The sequence below is a fragment of the Acomys minous genome, assembly GCF_964271855.1.
Source record: "Acomys minous genome assembly, chromosome: 11".
In the NCBI taxonomy this organism is placed as follows: domain Eukaryota; kingdom Metazoa; phylum Chordata; class Mammalia; order Rodentia; family Muridae; genus Acomys; species Acomys minous.
The window spans coordinates 73,861,973-73,880,660 of NC_140492.1; the positions used below are offsets into that span (position 1 = coordinate 73,861,973).

The window sequence follows — 18,688 nt, forward strand, 5'->3', positions numbered from 1 at the left end:
TACTGAGCTGTCCTGGTCATCGTGCAGCACCTGAGTGCCTTCTTGTCAGCCTTTGTCTTTCTCAAGGGTATAGTGGTTTTCAGTTTGCCCTTTGTTATTTGAGCTGGGGAAAAAAAGAAGCAGGATTATGCTGGGCATTGTGGCACATGTGTTGAGGGAATCCCAACACCCAGCAGGCAGAGATAGGCGTGTGCATTGCACTAGCAAGTAGCGCTCCTTTCAGCTGTTCCCATTTCTGGTATTGCTTCTTATGATGGGACTCCCTACAAGACCCTCAAGTGTGAGGGCCAGCCTGTCTACCTCACTCAGTAGGTTCAAGGCCAGCTTGGTCTACCTAGCAAGTTCCAGGCCAGCCACTGCTATATAGTGAAACCATTTCTGGGGGTGGGGGAGAAAAAGGGGGTGAGGGGGGAGAGAGAGAGAATATAAAATCATAACAGATACACAGTAAATATGGTTGTTTATTTATCTCTATATAGGATATATACCCTTATGTACGCACATAGGTTATGCTGAGGCAGCAGGAGAGGGGATATTTACATGAATTTAGAATATTGGGCCTTGAATTAAGTCCCAACATCTCAGACATGTTGAGGCTGCTTTTCCCCTGGGCAGGAATGGTGCTATTTGGGCATCCTCCCTGGGAGGGGTAAGACCTGGATACCATTCAGATGGGGACCTGGCTGAGAACAGGCCTGAACAGTAAAGGCGGATGGGGCTGCCTTTGCAGACAGTGTCGGGTACAGGGCAGTTTGCTCTAGGGGCAAAGGAGTTGGGGCAGAGGCTGTCTGTATGATGCTAGGACCCCTAGGAACAGTTGCCACAACAGTTACATTAGGTCCTGTGGACTTGTGCACTGCTTACTGTGTCAGCTTCCTAGTCCATGGTAACTCTCTTTTTCTCTGTGGGCCTTAAATTCAGATTATTACCATAAGCCACATAAGTTATCATATCAAGACACCTCTGTTCTCTTTGTTGGAATGAAAACAGAATTACAGAGTGTCCCCAAACTACATCAGGTGCCGAGAGCACCGCCGTTAAGACCTGGCAGGGTTGGCCACTCTTCCCATAAAGAGCAGGCAGCTGGTTCGGTGCTCATATATGAGGAACAGGAAGGGCCGGTCGACGGTGAATCGGACTTGGGTAGACAGCGGCATGAACCCCACTGTGGTCACAGCTGCAGCTTGGGTGCCCTCTTCGTTCACTGTGATGATACTTTGGTGCTTGAACTGTTTAAAGTTAGAAAGGAAAGGCGTCAGGTTGTATGGGCTGTCAGAGAGGTGGGGGTGGGTGGGACTCATCATCAGAGAAAAGCTTCAGAGACCTAACACAGGACACAAGTCACAGCCGTCTCTCATGCCACACGTGCTCACCTCTAAACTCCTAGCCAGGGCCAGAGTCTGAGAGGCCTGGGGAGCCACCCAGCCCCCTGTATCCTTAGAGTTTGGGTCACAGGCCCACCCGGAGGTTGGGTCACAAGGCAGCAGCAGTTTTATTCAGGATCTGGGGAGCAGCACATGAGGGAGCCATTACCAGGTCAGTGGTGATCCTCTGCTCGGAGATGCCTGTCAAGTTGCCATTCTTGCTGAACAGCTTTGTGACTCCCATGGACCTGAGGACGTCCACCAGGTTGTAACTCTTCTCAAGTTTAAACTTGGGCAGGAGGACCTCCCGAGTTCTAGTTGGAGAAGAAGGAGCCAATTTTATTGACATAAGTGACAAAATAATTACATTTTCCTGCTAAATTTGCATGGCCTACAGTGGGTTGCATTTACCACAGAAGTGATGTAGCATTTTTCACACTTTAAATTTATGTACTGGTACTGTCAGTTCAGGGTTTTATAAAAAACAAAACTTGTCCGCTGTAAGTCTGGTTACAGTTAGCCCTTATATCAGTGAGTTCATCAGCCACAGATTGTAAATATCCGGGGAAACTGTGTGTGATTGGCCGTGTACAGAATTCCTGTTCTCCTCACACTGTAAGCCATGTAGCAGGACAGCTGTTTACCTAGTATTCATAGGTGTTAGGCATAGTAAAGAACCTGACCTGGGGAAAGCACACGAAGACCTTGGATCTGGATAGAGCCTGAAGGGAAGAGCCAAGGCGCGGAAAGAGGACAGATGCTGCACAGAGCCAGGCGGGAGGGCAAGCTCTGTTGAGCAGCCTAGCAGCTGGTCAGGCTCCTCTTGCTGGGAGTCCATGGGGATGAGGAGGCTCGGTAATACGTGCCGAGCTAGGAACAGAACTCAGGGTTGGCAGGGCCTCACTGGGGAGTTCACTGGTGAGGAGATGGGGCCAGTATATAAGTCAGACGGTGGGACGGGGTCATCTTAGGGATGGCCTTCATCTGCTATGCTATGCTTTGTGGCTCTAAGCCCCTGTTCAGTCAACCGTGACATGGGATTCAGGGTGAGAAGTCAGTAGAGCAGGTGGGTGAGGAAGGAAGCACAGCAGGGATGTGCTCAGACAGAAGTCCACAGGGCTCAGTAACACATGATGTACCTGAGGATTCACCTTCCTCAAAGTCTGCTTTTAAGGTTTTGTATTTTAGGGTGTTTTATTTTGAATAGGTTTTTATGATACATATTTCTTATTTATATATGCTATGCATGCATAGTGCCCAGGATATGTGGTATGTGTGTACAGGATGCTTTCAGAGGTCTGTTCTTTCCTTCCACCATGTGGGTCTCAGGGATTGAACTCAGGGAGTGAGTCTTGGCAGCAAGCACCTTTACCTGCTAAGCCACCTCGCTGGTCTGTTTTTGTTTTTTGGGATAAGGTCTCACTCTTCCAGACTGACCTGGTACTCATGATTTCCTGCTTCAGCTTCTCCAGTGCTGAGATTACAGGAGTGTGCTACTCTACCCAGCAGTAGTTCCAGTTTTGTTGCATTTTTTTTTTAATTTCTTGTCCAACAGATTTCCCTTATTATGAGTCTAACTTGGTAAGTAGCCAGTAACACAGAAATATATGCTTTTTCTCTATTCTTGCCATGGGCCAATAATAACTTCAACAAATATTTAACACCAACAGTGTTAACTATAAGTAATAAATAATAATCAAGGAAAATCATGAGTAACGCGTCTTCAGCTGGTTCCCTGTCAGGGAAGGGGAGAGCTGATTTTTGTTGGGAGCCTCCTACATCCAAGCACTGAGAGTAGGGGTGGAGCCAAGCAACCCACCTGGTCTATTTATTTCGCACCTTGAGTCCTGATAGGTAATGCGATTGATCTCAGCCTTGGCGTTGATTGAACTGAGGCTCAGAGCCACAGTGTGGTCATTCCTAAGATGACCCAAAGCCACCTCCCTACCTTCTGAAACAGCTCTGTGGGGATGGTTTTCCCATCAGTGCTCCCGCTGAATAAGACCAGAAGCAAGCAAGCACGGCCTACGTGGCAGTTCTTGGGTTCTTTTCATGCTTCCTGACTTCTCTTTTTTTCAAAAATCAAACAAACAAAACTGGTAGTGTGGCTCACACAAGCCATCCTGGCACTTGGAAGGCTCAAGAGGGAGGAGGATCCGTGCAGGCTTGAGGCCATCTACACTACACGACGAGTTCCAGGCCAACCTGTGTAGCAGCGAGGCCCTGACTCAGATAGGAAAGGAAGAAGGAAGTGTGGGGAGGAGGGGAAGAAGAGGCAGAACTGGCTGTGGCTGTAGCCCTCCTAGACACCCCAGCCCGAAAACGCGAAGGGAAAGGACCCGAGGTACCTGTTTGTCATGCTTCGCTGCCACCTCTCCACAACCTGGGGCGTCAGCTGGGCCTCCAGAGTCTTCATTGCCGACAGCTTGCGTGGAATTACGACTAGCATGCTGATGCCCCCTACGTACTCCAGCTGGAGGATGTCACAGTCCAGCTCCTGGTCACTTGCCGCAAGAAAATTCCCTTTAGTTTGCATCATGGAGACTTTAACTACTTCTCGCTCGTTCAGCCGGAAGTTGCGGTTGTGGGTCATTTCTACTGGGAATTTTTTCACCCAAGTTCCTGCAAGTCAGAAGGAGCAGGCAGTTGGTGGGGTGCCCTTTAGCTCTTGGAACATCTGCCCCAGAGGACTCTCTAGGACCAATCCCAGAGTCTTAAGACACCACAAAGTACTGTGGGTTAGATTTTATTATTATTTGCCCCTGATAGACACCTAATCTACCTGGACCTCTAGTCTACTTTTTGGGCCTCACATTTGGCAGGACACACAGCTGATAGGACGTGTGATATCATGTGGTACAGTGGTACCCTCACCATTTTCCATGTTATTTAGAAATAAAGCTTAGCTCTGAGATACTCATCATTAATAATGTTGGTAACTAGCAGCCGGCAGGCCATGTGCCAGGATTAAGCCCCTTTTTTATCATCTCACTTTCAGCTCCTAGGAGCTATATGAAATAGATGGTTTTAATTTTCATCCATAGTTTTTAGATAAGGCAACAGAGACACAGTGAAGTACAGTTACTTGCTTAAGGTTCCCATCTGGTAGGTAGGGATCTTTGGAGGAAGTGCAGACAGCAGACAGCCCTGGCCCGCTCAGGCTTGCTCTTCAGTTGCTGCCTCCTAGACAGCCACGCCCAGGGGTTCTGTTTGCTATAGTAGGGACTGTCTGTGCTTTGGGGCCTTAATAGCATCCATAGGCCCTCGCAGCTAGACACCAGCTCCAGCTGCTGTAGCCATGGTGCCTACAGACATCCTCTCGAGACGCATTGGGAATCACTGCTCTTCCAGCGGTGATGTGAAGCCTAGTTAGGACACAGCTTAGTAACTGAGACTTGGGAGTTAGAGACTAAGACTGTACTTAGGAAATATTCTCTCTCTGTCTCTCTCTGTCTCTGTCTCTGTCTCTGTCTCTGTCTCTCTCTCTCTCTCTCTCTCTCTCTCTTTCTCTTTCTCTTTCTCTCTTTTGCAACAGGGTTTCTCTGTGCAGCCTTGGCTGTCTTTGGACTCACTTTGTAGACCAGGCTGGCCTTGAGTTCCCAGAGATCCTCCTGCCTCTGCCTCCCTCCCGGAGTGCTAGGACTACAGGCGTGCGCCTAGCTATACTTAGAAAGTTCTCTAATCTTTAAGATGCATCCTTCTCAGCCAGGCTTGGTGGTGCACGCCTGTAATCTCAGCACTCTGGAGGCAGAGTCAGGAGGATTTCTGTGAGTTTGAGACTAGCCTGGTCTACAGAATGAGTTCTAGGACAGCCAGAGCTACATAGTAAAACCCTGTCTCAAAAAAAAGAAAAGAAAAAGAAAAAAAGAACAAACGGATGCGCCCTTCTCAGTCACCGCAGCACGGAGTCAGTGGTCCAGCACAGTGGGGGAAAGGCCCTATGCACCTCAGTGTAGCATGGGTTACTTTAATCAAGAGATAGTGTGATCTTATCTCACTTGTTCTACATTCCCATCTGCTCCAGTGCTGACAGAATAGCTTCTTGCTTCAGAATTTCAAGTATGACTAATTAACATGGAGGCTGTGGCAACTGGCAAACTGTTAAGACTGGGGGCTTTGATGGTGCCCCACCAACCTGTTCCCAAGCATAGGCTAATTGTTTATGAAAATAAATGGTACTAGCAATATCATACAGACTTGCTACCATATTACACTAATTACATTTACTCCCTCAAGTGTATTATGCTCTTACTGTTTGCAACAACATACAGGGCCAAGTGCTGCATCACTCTCACTTCAGCTCCCTCTACATCTCTATCAAAGTAGCTCTTACCCTTTCCATGAGAGACGTCAAGTCTCCCAGTGTCACACAAACAAGAAGGGGTGAACCCAGGCCTTAGACTCTTGCTTTCTCAGTTTCAAAACCAGTGCTTAGGACCAGTAATGAAAGGGGGAAAAAAAAAACCATGAGCTGGGCAGTTGTGGCGCACGCCTTTAATCCCAGCACTCGGGAGGCATAGGCAGGTGGATCGCTGCAAATTCAAGGCCATCCTGGTCTACAAAGCCAGTCCAGGAAAGCCAGGGTGACACAGAGAAGCCCTGTCTTGAAAAACCAAAAAGAAAATTATGTTTTCACCATTAAGTATATACTATATGTTGGTTGTCTGTCTGTGTATGTTCACAGGCTTGTTAGAGATTTAGCCATTAGCCATACCTTCATTGAGCCTCTAGTGCTGTGCCCAGCTCTGGAAGGAAGTCTGCAGACCTCAGCACTCCCAAGTCCTTGAAGACTCAGCCTCTCTAGTGCTCCTTGGTGCCTGTTCTGCAGAACTGGGCCACCTCTACAGGCAGAAGCAGGAGAAAGCCCCTGTCCTCATCTCCGAGCAGTACAGCCACTGCGACAAACAACAGATGCAGTGGCTTCCCAGCACTTTCCCCTCACTGGTACCCTGAGCTCAGTGATAACAAAGGAATGCGCTGTACACTGCTGCAGTTGGCTCTGATGCTGAGCCATCTCTGTCACTGCCCTTTGGCTGATAGAGATAGAAGTTTATTTTGATCAGATTCCAATAGGAGGTCTGGATTTTGCCTGGATAGTCCCAGCATTGTAGGAGGCTGCAGCAGGAGGCTCTCGAGCTGTAGATCAGCCTGGGCTACATAAAGACCTTTAAAAAAATAATAACTTCTGAATTGGGTCTTAATGTGTAGATAGATAACACACGTACACATGTGCATATATGTAGATATATGTTGAGAGAGAGAATACTTTTTTTAAAAGTGATTTCATGCCTGACCTGTAAGAGTTGCTGAAGAAATAATTATTTAAGACCAGAGAGATGGCTCAGCAGGTAAAGATGCCGGCTGCCCGTCCTGCCAACTTGGCTTCCATCACAGAGACCTACATTATAGAATGAAGAAACTGACTGAATGAAAGGAAAAGATAATGAGGGAACAGAGTTAGTGGTGTATTTCCTGCCCGCCCACTGATGAAAACACACCCTGAGGGGGCTGGTTGTGGTGGCTCATGCTTTTGATCCTCGCAGGCCAGCCTGGTCTACATAGTCACCTCTGGACTAGCCAAGGCTGCATAGGGAGGCCCTGCCTCAAAACACAGAAAGGACCCCGAGAAGAGGGTGTGTTTCTAACAGTTACTGTCAACAGTTTCCAGACATATTTCCTTAGCCTTTGCCCGTGTTCTTATTCAGTGACAAAGGGGAAGGGAAGGGAGAACCCCTAATCTACAGTGGCCGCATATAAGGTGGGCTGTATTACTATCCCAGTTAATAAATCCCTAAAGAGAACCTACTGAGATCCAGCCTAAACGTCACCCCTATAGTCTTTACCTCTCTGCTTTGGTGAGTTTTTGTCTGTAAAACAAGGATTCTGATAACTCTAAAACCATGACGGCCAACACGTGGAAGCCCAACAAGTGTAAAATAATAGCAAGGTCGGTAGCTACCACCTCCCTGCCCCTGAGTCCACCTCCTGTGGCATTCTCCTGCTAACTTACAGCTACAGTACAGCTCTTGGCGTTAACTCTTTGTATACCAGGCGGCTGACTTGTGAGTTTCCTCTGAGAATCATAAAATGGCTTCTTACCTTTGAAGTAGATGCAGTTGAGAATCATCATTTGAGTAGCAGGATCTATATTCTGCAGAGCTTCTCTGATGAGGCCCTTGGTGAGCCTCAAGATGTGCCTGTCTGCCTTTGCTGTGAAGGCGGGATCCGAGAAGTCAGCCTCCCTGGCCTCAGCAAAGTAAAACTCTCTCATAGCGGCTCTGAAGCCCTCTCGGATGGGGAACTGCTTCTGAATGTAAAGCTCATTGACGGCCTGGAGAGTGTACCCAAAGTTCCTCCTGAATAGGCGATGGGTCAGCTTCCGAAAGAGGTTATGGATGGTGGTGATCTCATACTTGCTGCTAGCATTGACGAAGTCTTTAAAGTGTAGAACTGAGTGGACTTCCTCATGGGTCTGTCCCCTCAAACCTAGGGAAATCATCGCCATGGCAGTAGAAATGCCAGCAGGTGCTATGACGATGTTCTCAGAGGCGGTAGCCTGGTCCTTCAGCGCTCGGTAAAGGTTGAAGGCAAACTTTGCGTTGAGGATATTGAGACGCTGGATCCGGCTCTTGCCTTGGAAAAGCTGCAGGATGCTCTCAGCACTTGATTCTGAGTCTGTCGGGGAAACTGCGTCAACGACGTAAATGTAGTCATCGTCTTCACTGAGCAGCTTCTCCAGGTCCAGATAGTCCTCATCCTCCTCCCCTTCTGGGATCCAGTCATTGGTGACTGTGTTCTCTTTGTGGAAGTTAGCAGGCAGGAGGGACATGGTCAAGTTGTCCCTGGTCAGATGCTCAGCATGGCCCTTGCTCCCAGCACACATAGACATGATGAGAGAGAGAAGAAGAAGGTGGAGTAGGCGCTTCATTTCTGCAGAGCTAAAGCTGGTGTAAAAAACAGACAACAGTGAGTGGCAGCCTGGCTGGCCCCCCGCTGAAGCATGCAGACGGGCTTCTCTGTGGTTTTACACAGAAAGAAGCCTTTCATGGCGCCGATGTTAAACTTAAGAGGATCTGATAAAAAAATAAATAAATAAACAGACAGCTAGTGTTAGTGTTTTGTGCGTTTCATACATCTCCTGGGATCTGTGAGCCCCAGAGCAGCAGTTCTCAGCATCCTAACACTGCGCCCCTTAATACAGTCCCTCATGTTGTGGTGGCCCCAACCATAAAATTATTTCATTTCAGCCAGGCAGTGGTGGCACACCTTTAACCCCAGCACTTGGGAGGCAGGAGCAGGCGGGTCTCTCTGAGTTTGAGGTCAGTCTAATCTACAGAGTGAGCTCCAGGACAGTCAAGGCTACACAGAGAAACCCTCACACACACAAGTGCATGCACACATGTAAACATGCATGGCACAGTCAAGTGATTGGGTGGAGTTGATTCTCTTGTTCCACCTTTATGTCCGTTCTGGAGATGAAGCTCAGGACGCCATGCTTGCACGTCAGCCACCTTCACTGATCTGAGAACGCCTTCTTTAATACTGTGACAAAGAGTTTCTTTTTCATTCATTCACCAACACCATCATCATTTGTCTCCAGGAGACACACCTGGCGCCAGAGGCACTGACATCTGCCTGCTGAAGGCCCCGACTCATGGGACAGGCAGGAAGTGGATCAAAAGCTCAAACAGTGCTGCTACTACATGGGGCAGGAAAGGGAGGGGAATGGCTGTGCCTCTTAGGGTAAGAGTAGGGGTGCCCAGAGACCTAAGGAGGTGTCATAAGAGATGAGCTAGAGTGAGTATGTGAAGGGGGGAGGGGCATTTCCAGTGCATGGACTCCACCCTACCTGTAGCCAAAACTCCTGCTCCCTGGGGGAGAAGGGGGTGTCATGAATGTACGCGAATCAGGCTTCTAGAAACATGTTGTGATGATAGCTGTACTCTGTGCGAACATTTAGGGTTAATTTATTTAAGATTTGGGACTTGGCAAGACTCCTTCAGGGCCCACTGAAAGGAGTGTGGCTGGCGTCCTGTGTGTCTCCTGCAGTCCCAGAGGCTGTTAGGTTATGTGACAGCTTGCTGTAGGGAAGAGAAGTTTGCTGTCAGGAGAAAGGAAATCTTTTTTACTTCCTGATTCCAATCTCTCTCTCTGCAGACAGGGTCTGTGGGAGGGCAGTGTCAGAGTCTCACCTGCTGAAAAGGTCCAGAGACAAGCGAGGTGCTTTATGTAGACCCTGGATGACTTATCCAGATTTTCTGACCAGTGGCTTTGATTTGGTCTTCCTTATCTCTCACTTATTAACCAGGTAGATGACCTCTCTTTTGTTGCTTCCCTGTTTCACCAGCTAGATGTATCTTCTAGGAAAAAAGGAGTCTGTTCTATGCTTATGACTATTTTCTGGTTAAGAATATCTGTTGCCAGTTTATATCAAATAAGAGTTATTGGCTCCTGATTAAGTATTTAGACTCAAGCCGAGCAAGGTGTTGCATGCCTTTAATCCCAGAATTCGGGAGGCAAAGGCAGGCAGATTTCTGTGAGTTCGAGGCCAGCCTGGTCTACAAAGCAAGTCCAGGACAGCCAGGGCTACACAGAGAAACCCTGTCTTGAAAAGAAGGAGAAGAAGAAGAAGAAGGGAAGGAAAGAAGGAACGAAGGAAGGAAGGAAAGTATTTAGGCTTGCTAGACCTGAAGACAGGGGCTAACTTTGTGGACACCCTACTTGAAATACTACTGTGGTTTATCTGACCCTGTCATGAGATACAGCCTTCCTTTGTGGCTACTAAGACATGGCAGTGCCTTGAGCTAGGAATATAGGAATATGAGTGAACATTAACCACTGTCACCCAGATTGCATGGACCAGGGCTCAGTCCCTAGCACCAAATGTAGGAACTGATCAGTGGTAGGTAAAGCCTCTAGCTCCCTGACGTCAAGTGCTCTGCCTTGCTTGCCTTAGGGTGCTAGGACACTCAAAAGTACTTATGCCTGGGGAACAGCTGTTGCCAGTCTTGGTTCTTAGGGCCTTTCCCCAATAATATGGTTAAAATGAGCATTCCCAGCATTGTTTTAATCCTAACTGAAGGGCTTTATAAAAAAGACATTGTAGGCGGGTGAGGTGGCACATGCCTTCATTCCCAGCACTTAGGAGTCAGAGGCAGGTGGATTGCTGTGAGTTCAAGGCCATCCTGTTCTACAGAGGGAATCCAGGACAGCAAGGCTACACAGAATCCCTCTTTCAAAACACCAAAATAAATGAATATTAAAAACAAACAAACAAACAAACAAAAAAGACATTGTGCATCTCAGGCTAGCTGAAAACCTTGGGTAGGCAATGGTGACCTTACGTTTCTGGTCCTTTTGCCTCCACCTCTTCAGTTACAGGCCTGTAACAGCATACCTGTTCTGTACAGTGCTCGGATGAAACAGGGCCCGTCACTTCTGCTCAGGCACTCTTCAGCTGAGATACATCTACAGCTTGCCAAGAGACTTCTAAAGTACTTATTTTAGAGAAAGAGTCGCATGCTTCTGACTTTGAATATGTGTGGCTGTCCCCAGCACTTTGCCGAGGTTGGTGGCTACATAGTCTGCACATGTGGCACCATCTCTAGATACAGTAGCTAGTGTATGCAGCTGCAGATAGAACTGGGCCTAGTTTCAAGGCGCAGGCATGAGGACCACTGACATTAAATTAAAAAATGGGGCTAGAGAGGTGGCTCAGCAGTTAGTACTTGCTGCTCTTCGAGGAGCAAGAGTTCAGGTCCCAGCTCCCTAGCCAGTGTCACACAGCCACATGCAACTCAAGCTCCAAGGAGTTCTGATTCCCTTCTGGCAGTCTGCGCACACGTGGCACACACTTGAACAGACAAATACACATACACAAATAACAGTAAAATACCTCTTTCTGAGATGGAGAACAGAAGCAACTTCATGGAAGTTGTTTTTTTTTTTTTTATGATTACAATTAAAAGTACCCGCAGCTAAAGCAGTAATTAGCAACAATGATGTCACAGAATGAGACAGAAGCCAACTTGGATTAATGTGGGGGCTCAAGGAGACTAGTCTGAGCCCAAATAATAAAGATGTTCTGTACCTTGTCCTGGAACTCAGAAAGCATTCTTGGAAGCTGGTCTGGCTTGGCTTACCCGGTAAGTGTTCTATACCCTGCTCCTGCAGTGTACGTACAAAAGCCATTTGCCATAATTTTCATTATTCTCTTATTAGGAAAGGAGAAAATGTGATGAAGGGTTTTTGTTTTCTTATGCATTGAAAAATTAGAGCTCTAACAGGTAAATCTATCTAATTTGATAGTCAGTCTCATTAAAAAGTAAGGCATTTCAAAATACTGGTAAGTTGGGTCCGTATTTAATAGCTACCTTGGAAGTGCTATCATGTTAAGATAAGCCATCAAAACTTTGTTCTCGTGGGATTATCACACAGCATAGACTTTCAGTTCCATGGAGTGGACTGGCTGCACGGCCTCTTTGGTCATGTGTCACAGAGAACACCCTCTTCCTGCATTGATGGCTCCAAATCAAGACAGAACCGGCAGGAAGGGAGTAGTCGCCAGTAATATGGAAACCTTTTTAATGTTAAAATAACTTCAGACTCACAGAAGAGTGGAGAGAATGGAGCATGCGAGCAGCCGCTGTGTCCCCTTTACTGTCGTTGGAGTTCACAGTTCCGTGTGTGTCTGTGTGTGGATGTGTGTGGTGTGTAATGCGTGTACATGTGTATATATCGAAATCTCTGCATATGTTCTGAGCCTTTTGAGCTTAGATTTCTCACAACTCTGTAACCTTTAGTAGTAATGCTTAGGGGACCTTCCTAAAAACAGGATAGTCTCATACTTAACCACTAGACGTTATCTGATTCAGGAGGAGGATGTGTTTTCCGAGGGGGCGATGGGTGCACAGGGTGCACAAGCCTTCCTCTTGCATCACCCCAAGTGCTGGGATTTCAGCCTGCGCCATCATGCCTCATCACCAATTTAAAGTAGAATAGATGCAATATTCTTGTCTCCTAGGATTCCAAACCCAGTCTTGTCAGTTGTGCCAATAGTACAGCTGGTAGAATTTTATACTGAGTTTTGAAAGTACTAATATTTTCCTTTTCTCAACAATGAGAAAGCTTGTCCTCTCTGAGTGTCTGCTGTGTGCCGGTCACTACTCCGAGTTCATTTTTACAGCTCCCTTACATAGCAGGTATTTCTTTTTTGTACTTCAGTAAAGAAACCAATTTCCTAGCTCTAAACATCAAAAATAAAAATTTATAATTGACCAAAAAAAAAAAAAGTTAGAAAGCAAGCTTACCTCAGTGCCTCGGAGCAGTGGTGTGGCGGAGATGAAGCAGCACGGGCCACCAGCAGGGTTTCGATGTGAACTTTGATGCTGGCTGTTGTGTGTTTCCCAAAGCAAACATGTCCTAGTTCAAACACCACTCAACTAGCTCTGTCAGCAGCAACCTTTCAACTGTGTCTTCCATCACTGCTTGTCACAATCTGCTTCCGAACTACAGTTCATCTGTGGCTGGGGTTTTACGTGTTACTGTCTGTGTCAGCATGTCTGCAGTCTTGTTCAGGATACCTTACTAAAGCTAAGCATGCTTAGTTCAGGGTTTGGGAGCCATGTCTGCCCTCCTGCTTGGTCTCCCTCTCTGAGGAGATGCTGGCTGCACGCGGTAGGTGGAGTCACCATAAGCTCATGGAAAGCCTGTCCTCATTGAAAAGTGAAGGGGAAGCCAGGCGGTGGTGGTGGCACACTCCTTTAGTCCCAGCACTTGGGAGCAGAGAGAGGCGGATCGCTGTGAGTTCAAGGCCAGCCTAGTCTACAAAGCTAGTCCAGGACAATGAAGGCTACACAAAGAGATCCTATCTCAAAAAACCAAAAACAAACAAAAAGGAAAAAAAGAAGAAAGAAAAGTGAAGGGGAGAGTTAAAGTTGATGACTTGGGAAACACTTAAACTTTGGTGTAGACCTTTTGGGATGTTCTTTTTTTTCCAGGCAGGGTCTCTCTACATAGCTCTGGCTGTTCTGGAACTTACTGTGTAGACCAGACTGGCCTCAAATTCACAGTGATCTGCCTGCCTCTGCCTCCTCAGTGTTGAAGTTAAAAGCATGAACCACTATGTCTTCACCTCAAAAACTTTTAAAATGTTTCTACTGTCATTCCTCAGAGTACCAAATTAGTGTATCTTTAGGTTATATTGTACTAAATTGTGTGTGTGTGTGTGTGTGTGTGTGTGTGTAAGTAAGTGTAAACTACCTATGTCTCTATGGAGAGCACTGTCGCATTGTTCAGACTTCCCGTTGTAGCCTACTAGGGACTGTTGAGCTTTGCGGCTTCAGCCCTGGCTCTGAGGGATGCTGTTTCTCTTCCGTGCATCCCTTAGCCTTCTCTCCTGTAAAGAAGGAGTGAAGAGGGGCTGGGCGCGCTGGGTTGGTAGAGCTTGACCCCAGGGCTTCATGCATGACAAACAGTACCGTCCCAGCTGAGCTACATTCCCAGCCTTACTGGATTAAACCAGAAATCCAGGTGTTTCCTGCAACTCTAGCTTTCTGGTTTTACAACCGACTACTTAAAAAAAAAAAAAAATAAGAACCAAAACCTAGAATTCAGCACTTCTTGACTCCCTGACACTTAACTGTGTTCCTCACTTCGAGGTAACAGGCTCTGCACGGTCCACCCCACTGTTACTAGAACTCTCTTACGTATACTCTGGCTGTAGCTACTGTTGGGGTGTTGTTGCTGTTCTGTTTATTCAAGGCTTGCTTGTAGGTTAGGTATTTTTCCAACTTTCATCGTTTGTTTGTTTCTGACACGAGGCTTCACTATGTAGTTCTGGCTAACCTGGAACTCACTACGTAGGCAGGGTGGTCTCAGACGCACAGAGTTCCTTCTGCCTCTGCCTCTGCCTCTGCCTCCATAGCGCTAGGATGGAAGGCATGCATCACCACACCCAGCTTTTCTCCAATATTTAAATAATGGAATTTAGAAAATTTACAGAGTCCTTAAAGAATTGAATAAAGACTATCCATGTGCAAAGCACTTACACAAAACTTCCTACTTTGCTATGTCTGCCTATCTCTCTATATACACATATACACATATGTGCATGCATACGGAGCAGGTGGTATCCTTAGTTACTAGAAGGTGAGAAGACGTGGCAGAGTCCTGTCACTGGACTTGTGTTCCCTAATGGGGGGGAGCCCGAGGTCTCTATACAGCAAACATCTTATCACACTCATTGTTTTCTTCAAAATGGCCTTTAGAGCCAGATGTAGTGGAACCAGCGCTCATGATGTAGTGGCCTGCAGACTTCTTGAGTTCAAGGCCAGCCTATTCTCTTAGTGAGACCCTGTCTCAAAAAGAATAGAAAAAAGTCCTGGGCGGTGGCATACACCTTTTATCCCAGCACTCAGGAGGCAGAGGCAGTTGGGTCTTGGTGACTTTGCAGCCAGCCTGGTCTACAGAGTGCGTCCAGGACAGCAGGGGCTGTTACATAGAGAAACCCTGGGGGCGGGGGGGGTGACTGCTCAGTCAGCCTCTCCAGCTGTGCTACCCTCTCTGAAGGCCCTCCTACTCCTAGGCTTGGGACCTGAGGTTTCACTTAGCAACTGGTGCTGTCCGCTGTCCTCTGCCTGGCTAAGCTTGATGTGAAACTCATAACGAGGTTCCAGGAGCTCTGCTCCGACTGCAATTGTTTTCCTCCCAGTTAGACAGCAGGCCCTTTGAGTGAACTCCCAGCACAGTGCCTGGCTCACCTTAAGCATTCCATATAAGCAGTGAGAGAGTGAACCTGCTGACTGGTAGGATAATTGGGACGCACCAGCCACTGCTCAGCATACCTATTTGCACCTTTCTGACTGGCTAAGGCTGGCACGGGGCTCTTGGGGAATGTGTGCTTGATTCAGTCTTAGTATAGTTGAGTTTTACTAGCAAATAACCTTTCTGCCTTCCACCACATCAGCTCACCCGCCGGTTACCACCCATCAAGGAAGCTAAACCGAGGCTACAGAAGCTTTTCCGGGACTTCTGGCTCTACTCTGTGTTGATGGGATTCGCCGTGGAAGGCTCAGGTAGTGGTGTCCCCCCAGGGAAGGCTGAGGCTGCACTAGAAACAGCTGGGGTCACACTCACCCTCCCAGAGTCTGTGTGCATTTGATCTGAGCCCAAGTGTGGCTGCTTGCTCCCACGCGTGCCCACATCCCGTGCAAAAGTAGAGAGCAGACTGGTTTCTGTGTCTCATTGTGGGGTCAGTTGTCTTAGGGGACCCAGGACTGTAGAAATGGCCAGTCAGTACCCATCTAAGACTTCTTGAACTAGGTACTCCATGTTCTCATGTTCTCTGTCTCTGTCTCTCTCTTTCTCTCTCTCCCTCCCTCCCTCCTCTTCCTCCCCATCCCTCTTTCCACTCTTCCTCCACCTACACTCCCAGCTGGGAAAACGGCCTCACACATGCATATATGCTATGCGGGGGCGGCCTACTGATGTGCGCGCCCAGCCCTCTCTCACTCACAGCACTCTCTTACAGGACTCTGGCCAGAAGAATGGTATGAGGGAGTCTGTGAAATCGCTACCAAGTCACCTCTACTAACCTTTCCCAGCAAAGAGCCTCTTCGATCAGTCCTCCAGTACAACTCAGCCATGAAGAACGACACGGTTACCCCTGTACGGTTGGCTTCTCTCTCACTCTTGTTAAACCGTCCAGAAAGAAATTAGGACAGATTTTCCTCCATGTCCTTATGTGCTGCTAACCACTGGGCTTCCTTTCTTCTGGGAACGCGCCCTCTCAAGCCTCTGAGTGTTTCTTCCCCCCAGGCTGAACTGAGTGAGCTCCGAAGCACCATCATCAACCTGCTGGACCCACCTCCCGAGGTGTCTGCCCTCATCAACAAGCTGGACTTCGCCATGTCCACCTATCTCCTGTCTGTGTATCGCCTGGAATACATGAGGTACGAGAGCCCCAGCCCACACACACTGAAGCAAGTCCTTCCCTTTTGTGTCTTGGTAGACACCAGACTTTTCAACTCCTTTCAAGACCTACAACCACTTAAAAAGCAAACAAACAATTGTTGGGGGGATGGGACAGCATGCCTTTAATCCCACACTTGGTAGGCAGAGGCAGGCTGATCTCCAGACAGCCTGGGTTACATGCAGATGTACATGTGCACACACAAATGCACAAACATAAATAAATCTAAAAAAATAAAATAGACTTAGATGGTTAGCGTAAAGAAGCCAGCTATCCCCTTACCATCTCCTATAGGTGTCTGGGTAGCTCCTCCCAGGCAGAGCCGGAAAGACGCAACTCGGCAGCACAGTGCTTGTCCCACCACATAGAAACAGAAAGACCCAGCATGCTCCAGTGCTGCCCTGCAGAGCTAGAAGAGCTGTCTCCCACCCCTTAAGAGTGGTGCTTGGGGTGACTCCAGTTACAGAGCCCAGGGCTCCCTGCAGACCCCCATGCACCCTGTGCCAACGTGGAACAATCCCAAAGCTCTGGTTCAAGGTCAAGCCTTCAATCCCCAGTTCCTGTTACTGGGGAAATGTTGACGTCACCATATAAGAAGTTAAGATCAGCTGAGCCTGACACTCGCCGTTACTTAGAGAGCCTGGTGTGCCTTACAGGAGCTCAGGTTCCTCCTGAAGGGTGCTGTGGCACTGATGGGTGCACCGTAAAGTCTGCCGTCTTGCTGCAGCCCCTAGAACCCAAACGGCTCTTAATGTACCTATGGTTCAAGCACATGAATTTATTTTCTCTTTCTTCCTCTTCCCTAAAGGTTATAGGTGTTTTGTTTTTGTTTTTTTACATTGTATCTATTTGGCATATGTATGTGACTGTGGGTACGTGGTCCCCAGCGTGGACTGTGGATACGTGGTCCCTAGTGTGGACTGTAGGTACGTGGTCCACAGCGTGGAGCAGGGTTCTAAAGTGACCTGCAGGAGTCAGTCCTCTGCGCTACCATTGGATCCCAGTGACATAAACTCAGGTTGTCTGGCAAGGAGCCAGGTACCGTTACCCACTGAGCCATCAGGTTGGCCCAGATAGGGTTTTGGTTTTGGTTTTGAGACAGGGTTTCTCTGTGTAGCCTTGGCTGTCCTGGACTTGCTTTGGAGACCAGGCTGTCCTTGAACTCAGAGATCCTCCTGCCTCTGCCTCCCCAAGTGCTGGGATTAAAGGAGTACAGCACCACCACCAGGCTGTAAATGAAAATTTTAAATAACAAAACAACCCCAAGAATGGCACAGAATATGCCAAAGGTAAAAAAAAAAAAGAATATAGGTCAGCCAGGTGTGGTGGCACACGCCTTTAATCCCAGCACTCGGGAGGCAGAGGCAGGCAGATCACTGTGAGTTCGAGGCCAGCCTGGTCTACAAAGCGAGTTCAGGACAGCCTAGGCAAACACAGAGAGACCCTGTCTCGAAAAATCCAAAAACAAAACAAAACAAAAAAAAGAAAGTCCAAGTGATCGTGTGCTCCTATACACGGCACAGATGCTATAGATCCTGCCCTTTAAGCCTGCCCGGGTAGGAACAGTGCCAGGTCTCTGGTGGGCAGGCTCAGGTTTTGCACAGTGTACTCAAATCTGTTCTTCTTGTTAGGGTACTTCGCTCTACAGACCCAGACCGCTTCCAGGTCATGTTCTGCTACTTTGAGGATAAAGCTATTCAGAAAGACAAATCCGGTAAGCTTATTATTATGGTACTTTCGTGATAAACTGAGCTTGAATGAGAAAAAAGGATGTTTCCTATTTTCTATTCATATAGAGAAAATAGTTATATGAAGTTACATACTCCACTAGAAACATCTTTATAAGATATATAACCTTAAAAAATACTGCAAGAGCCAGGAGGTGGTGGTGCATGCCTTTAATCCCAGAGCTCAGGAGGCAGAGGCAGGAGAATCTCTGTAAGTTTGCCAGGCCTACACAGAGAAGCCCTGTCCCAAAATGAATAAAATAAAAAATAAAAATAATAAAACTGCAAGGTAAGACCATGAAGATGGCTCCACAGATACAGGTGCTGGCAAGCCTCAGCCTGAGCTTGGTCCCTGGCACCCGCAGGGTAGAAGGAAAAAACTGACTGTGTACCCTGCTTTCTGATGCTCACGCCCATCTGTACAGTGAGATACATGTGCATATGTGCACATAAATAATAAACATGAGACTTTTTTCCTGTTTTAAAATGATTTATTACTTCTTATTTTATAACCACTGTTGTTTTGCATGCATGCCTGCATGTTTGTGTGAGGGTGTCAGATCCCCCTGGAACTGAAGTTATAGACAGCTGTGAGCTGCCATGTGTGTGCTGGGAATTGAACCCAG

The 18,688-nt window shown here is 47.6% G+C and overlaps 2 protein-coding genes across 2 annotated transcripts in view; one reads left to right on the forward strand and one right to left on the reverse strand.

Annotated features, from left to right (window-relative positions):
• The window catches only part of PI4KA (phosphatidylinositol 4-kinase alpha), a 128,328-nt gene that overhangs the window by 65,385 nt on the left and 44,255 nt on the right, over window positions 1-18,688 (forward strand). Inside the window, exons 21-24 of the mRNA XM_084800346.1 lie at window positions 15,331-15,439; window positions 15,895-16,031; window positions 16,182-16,315; window positions 17,967-18,049. Of these exons, the coding sequence (XP_084656472.1) occupies window positions 15,331-15,439; window positions 15,895-16,031; window positions 16,182-16,315; window positions 17,967-18,049 (463 nt within the window). The remainder of the gene's footprint in view (window positions 1-15,330; window positions 15,440-15,894; window positions 16,032-16,181; window positions 16,316-17,966; window positions 18,050-18,688) is intronic.
• On the reverse strand, window positions 444-14,551 carry SERPIND1 (serpin family D member 1). The gene is made up of 5 exons (XM_084800955.1): window positions 12,674-14,551; window positions 7,464-8,308; window positions 3,713-3,986; window positions 1,534-1,678; window positions 444-1,229 (listed from the first exon to the last, which is right to left on the reverse strand). Exons 2-5 carry the CDS (start codon window positions 8,290-8,292, stop codon window positions 1,038-1,040), a joined length of 1,440 nt encoding a protein of 479 aa, XP_084657081.1. The 5' UTR covers window positions 8,293-8,308; window positions 12,674-14,551; the 3' UTR covers window positions 444-1,037.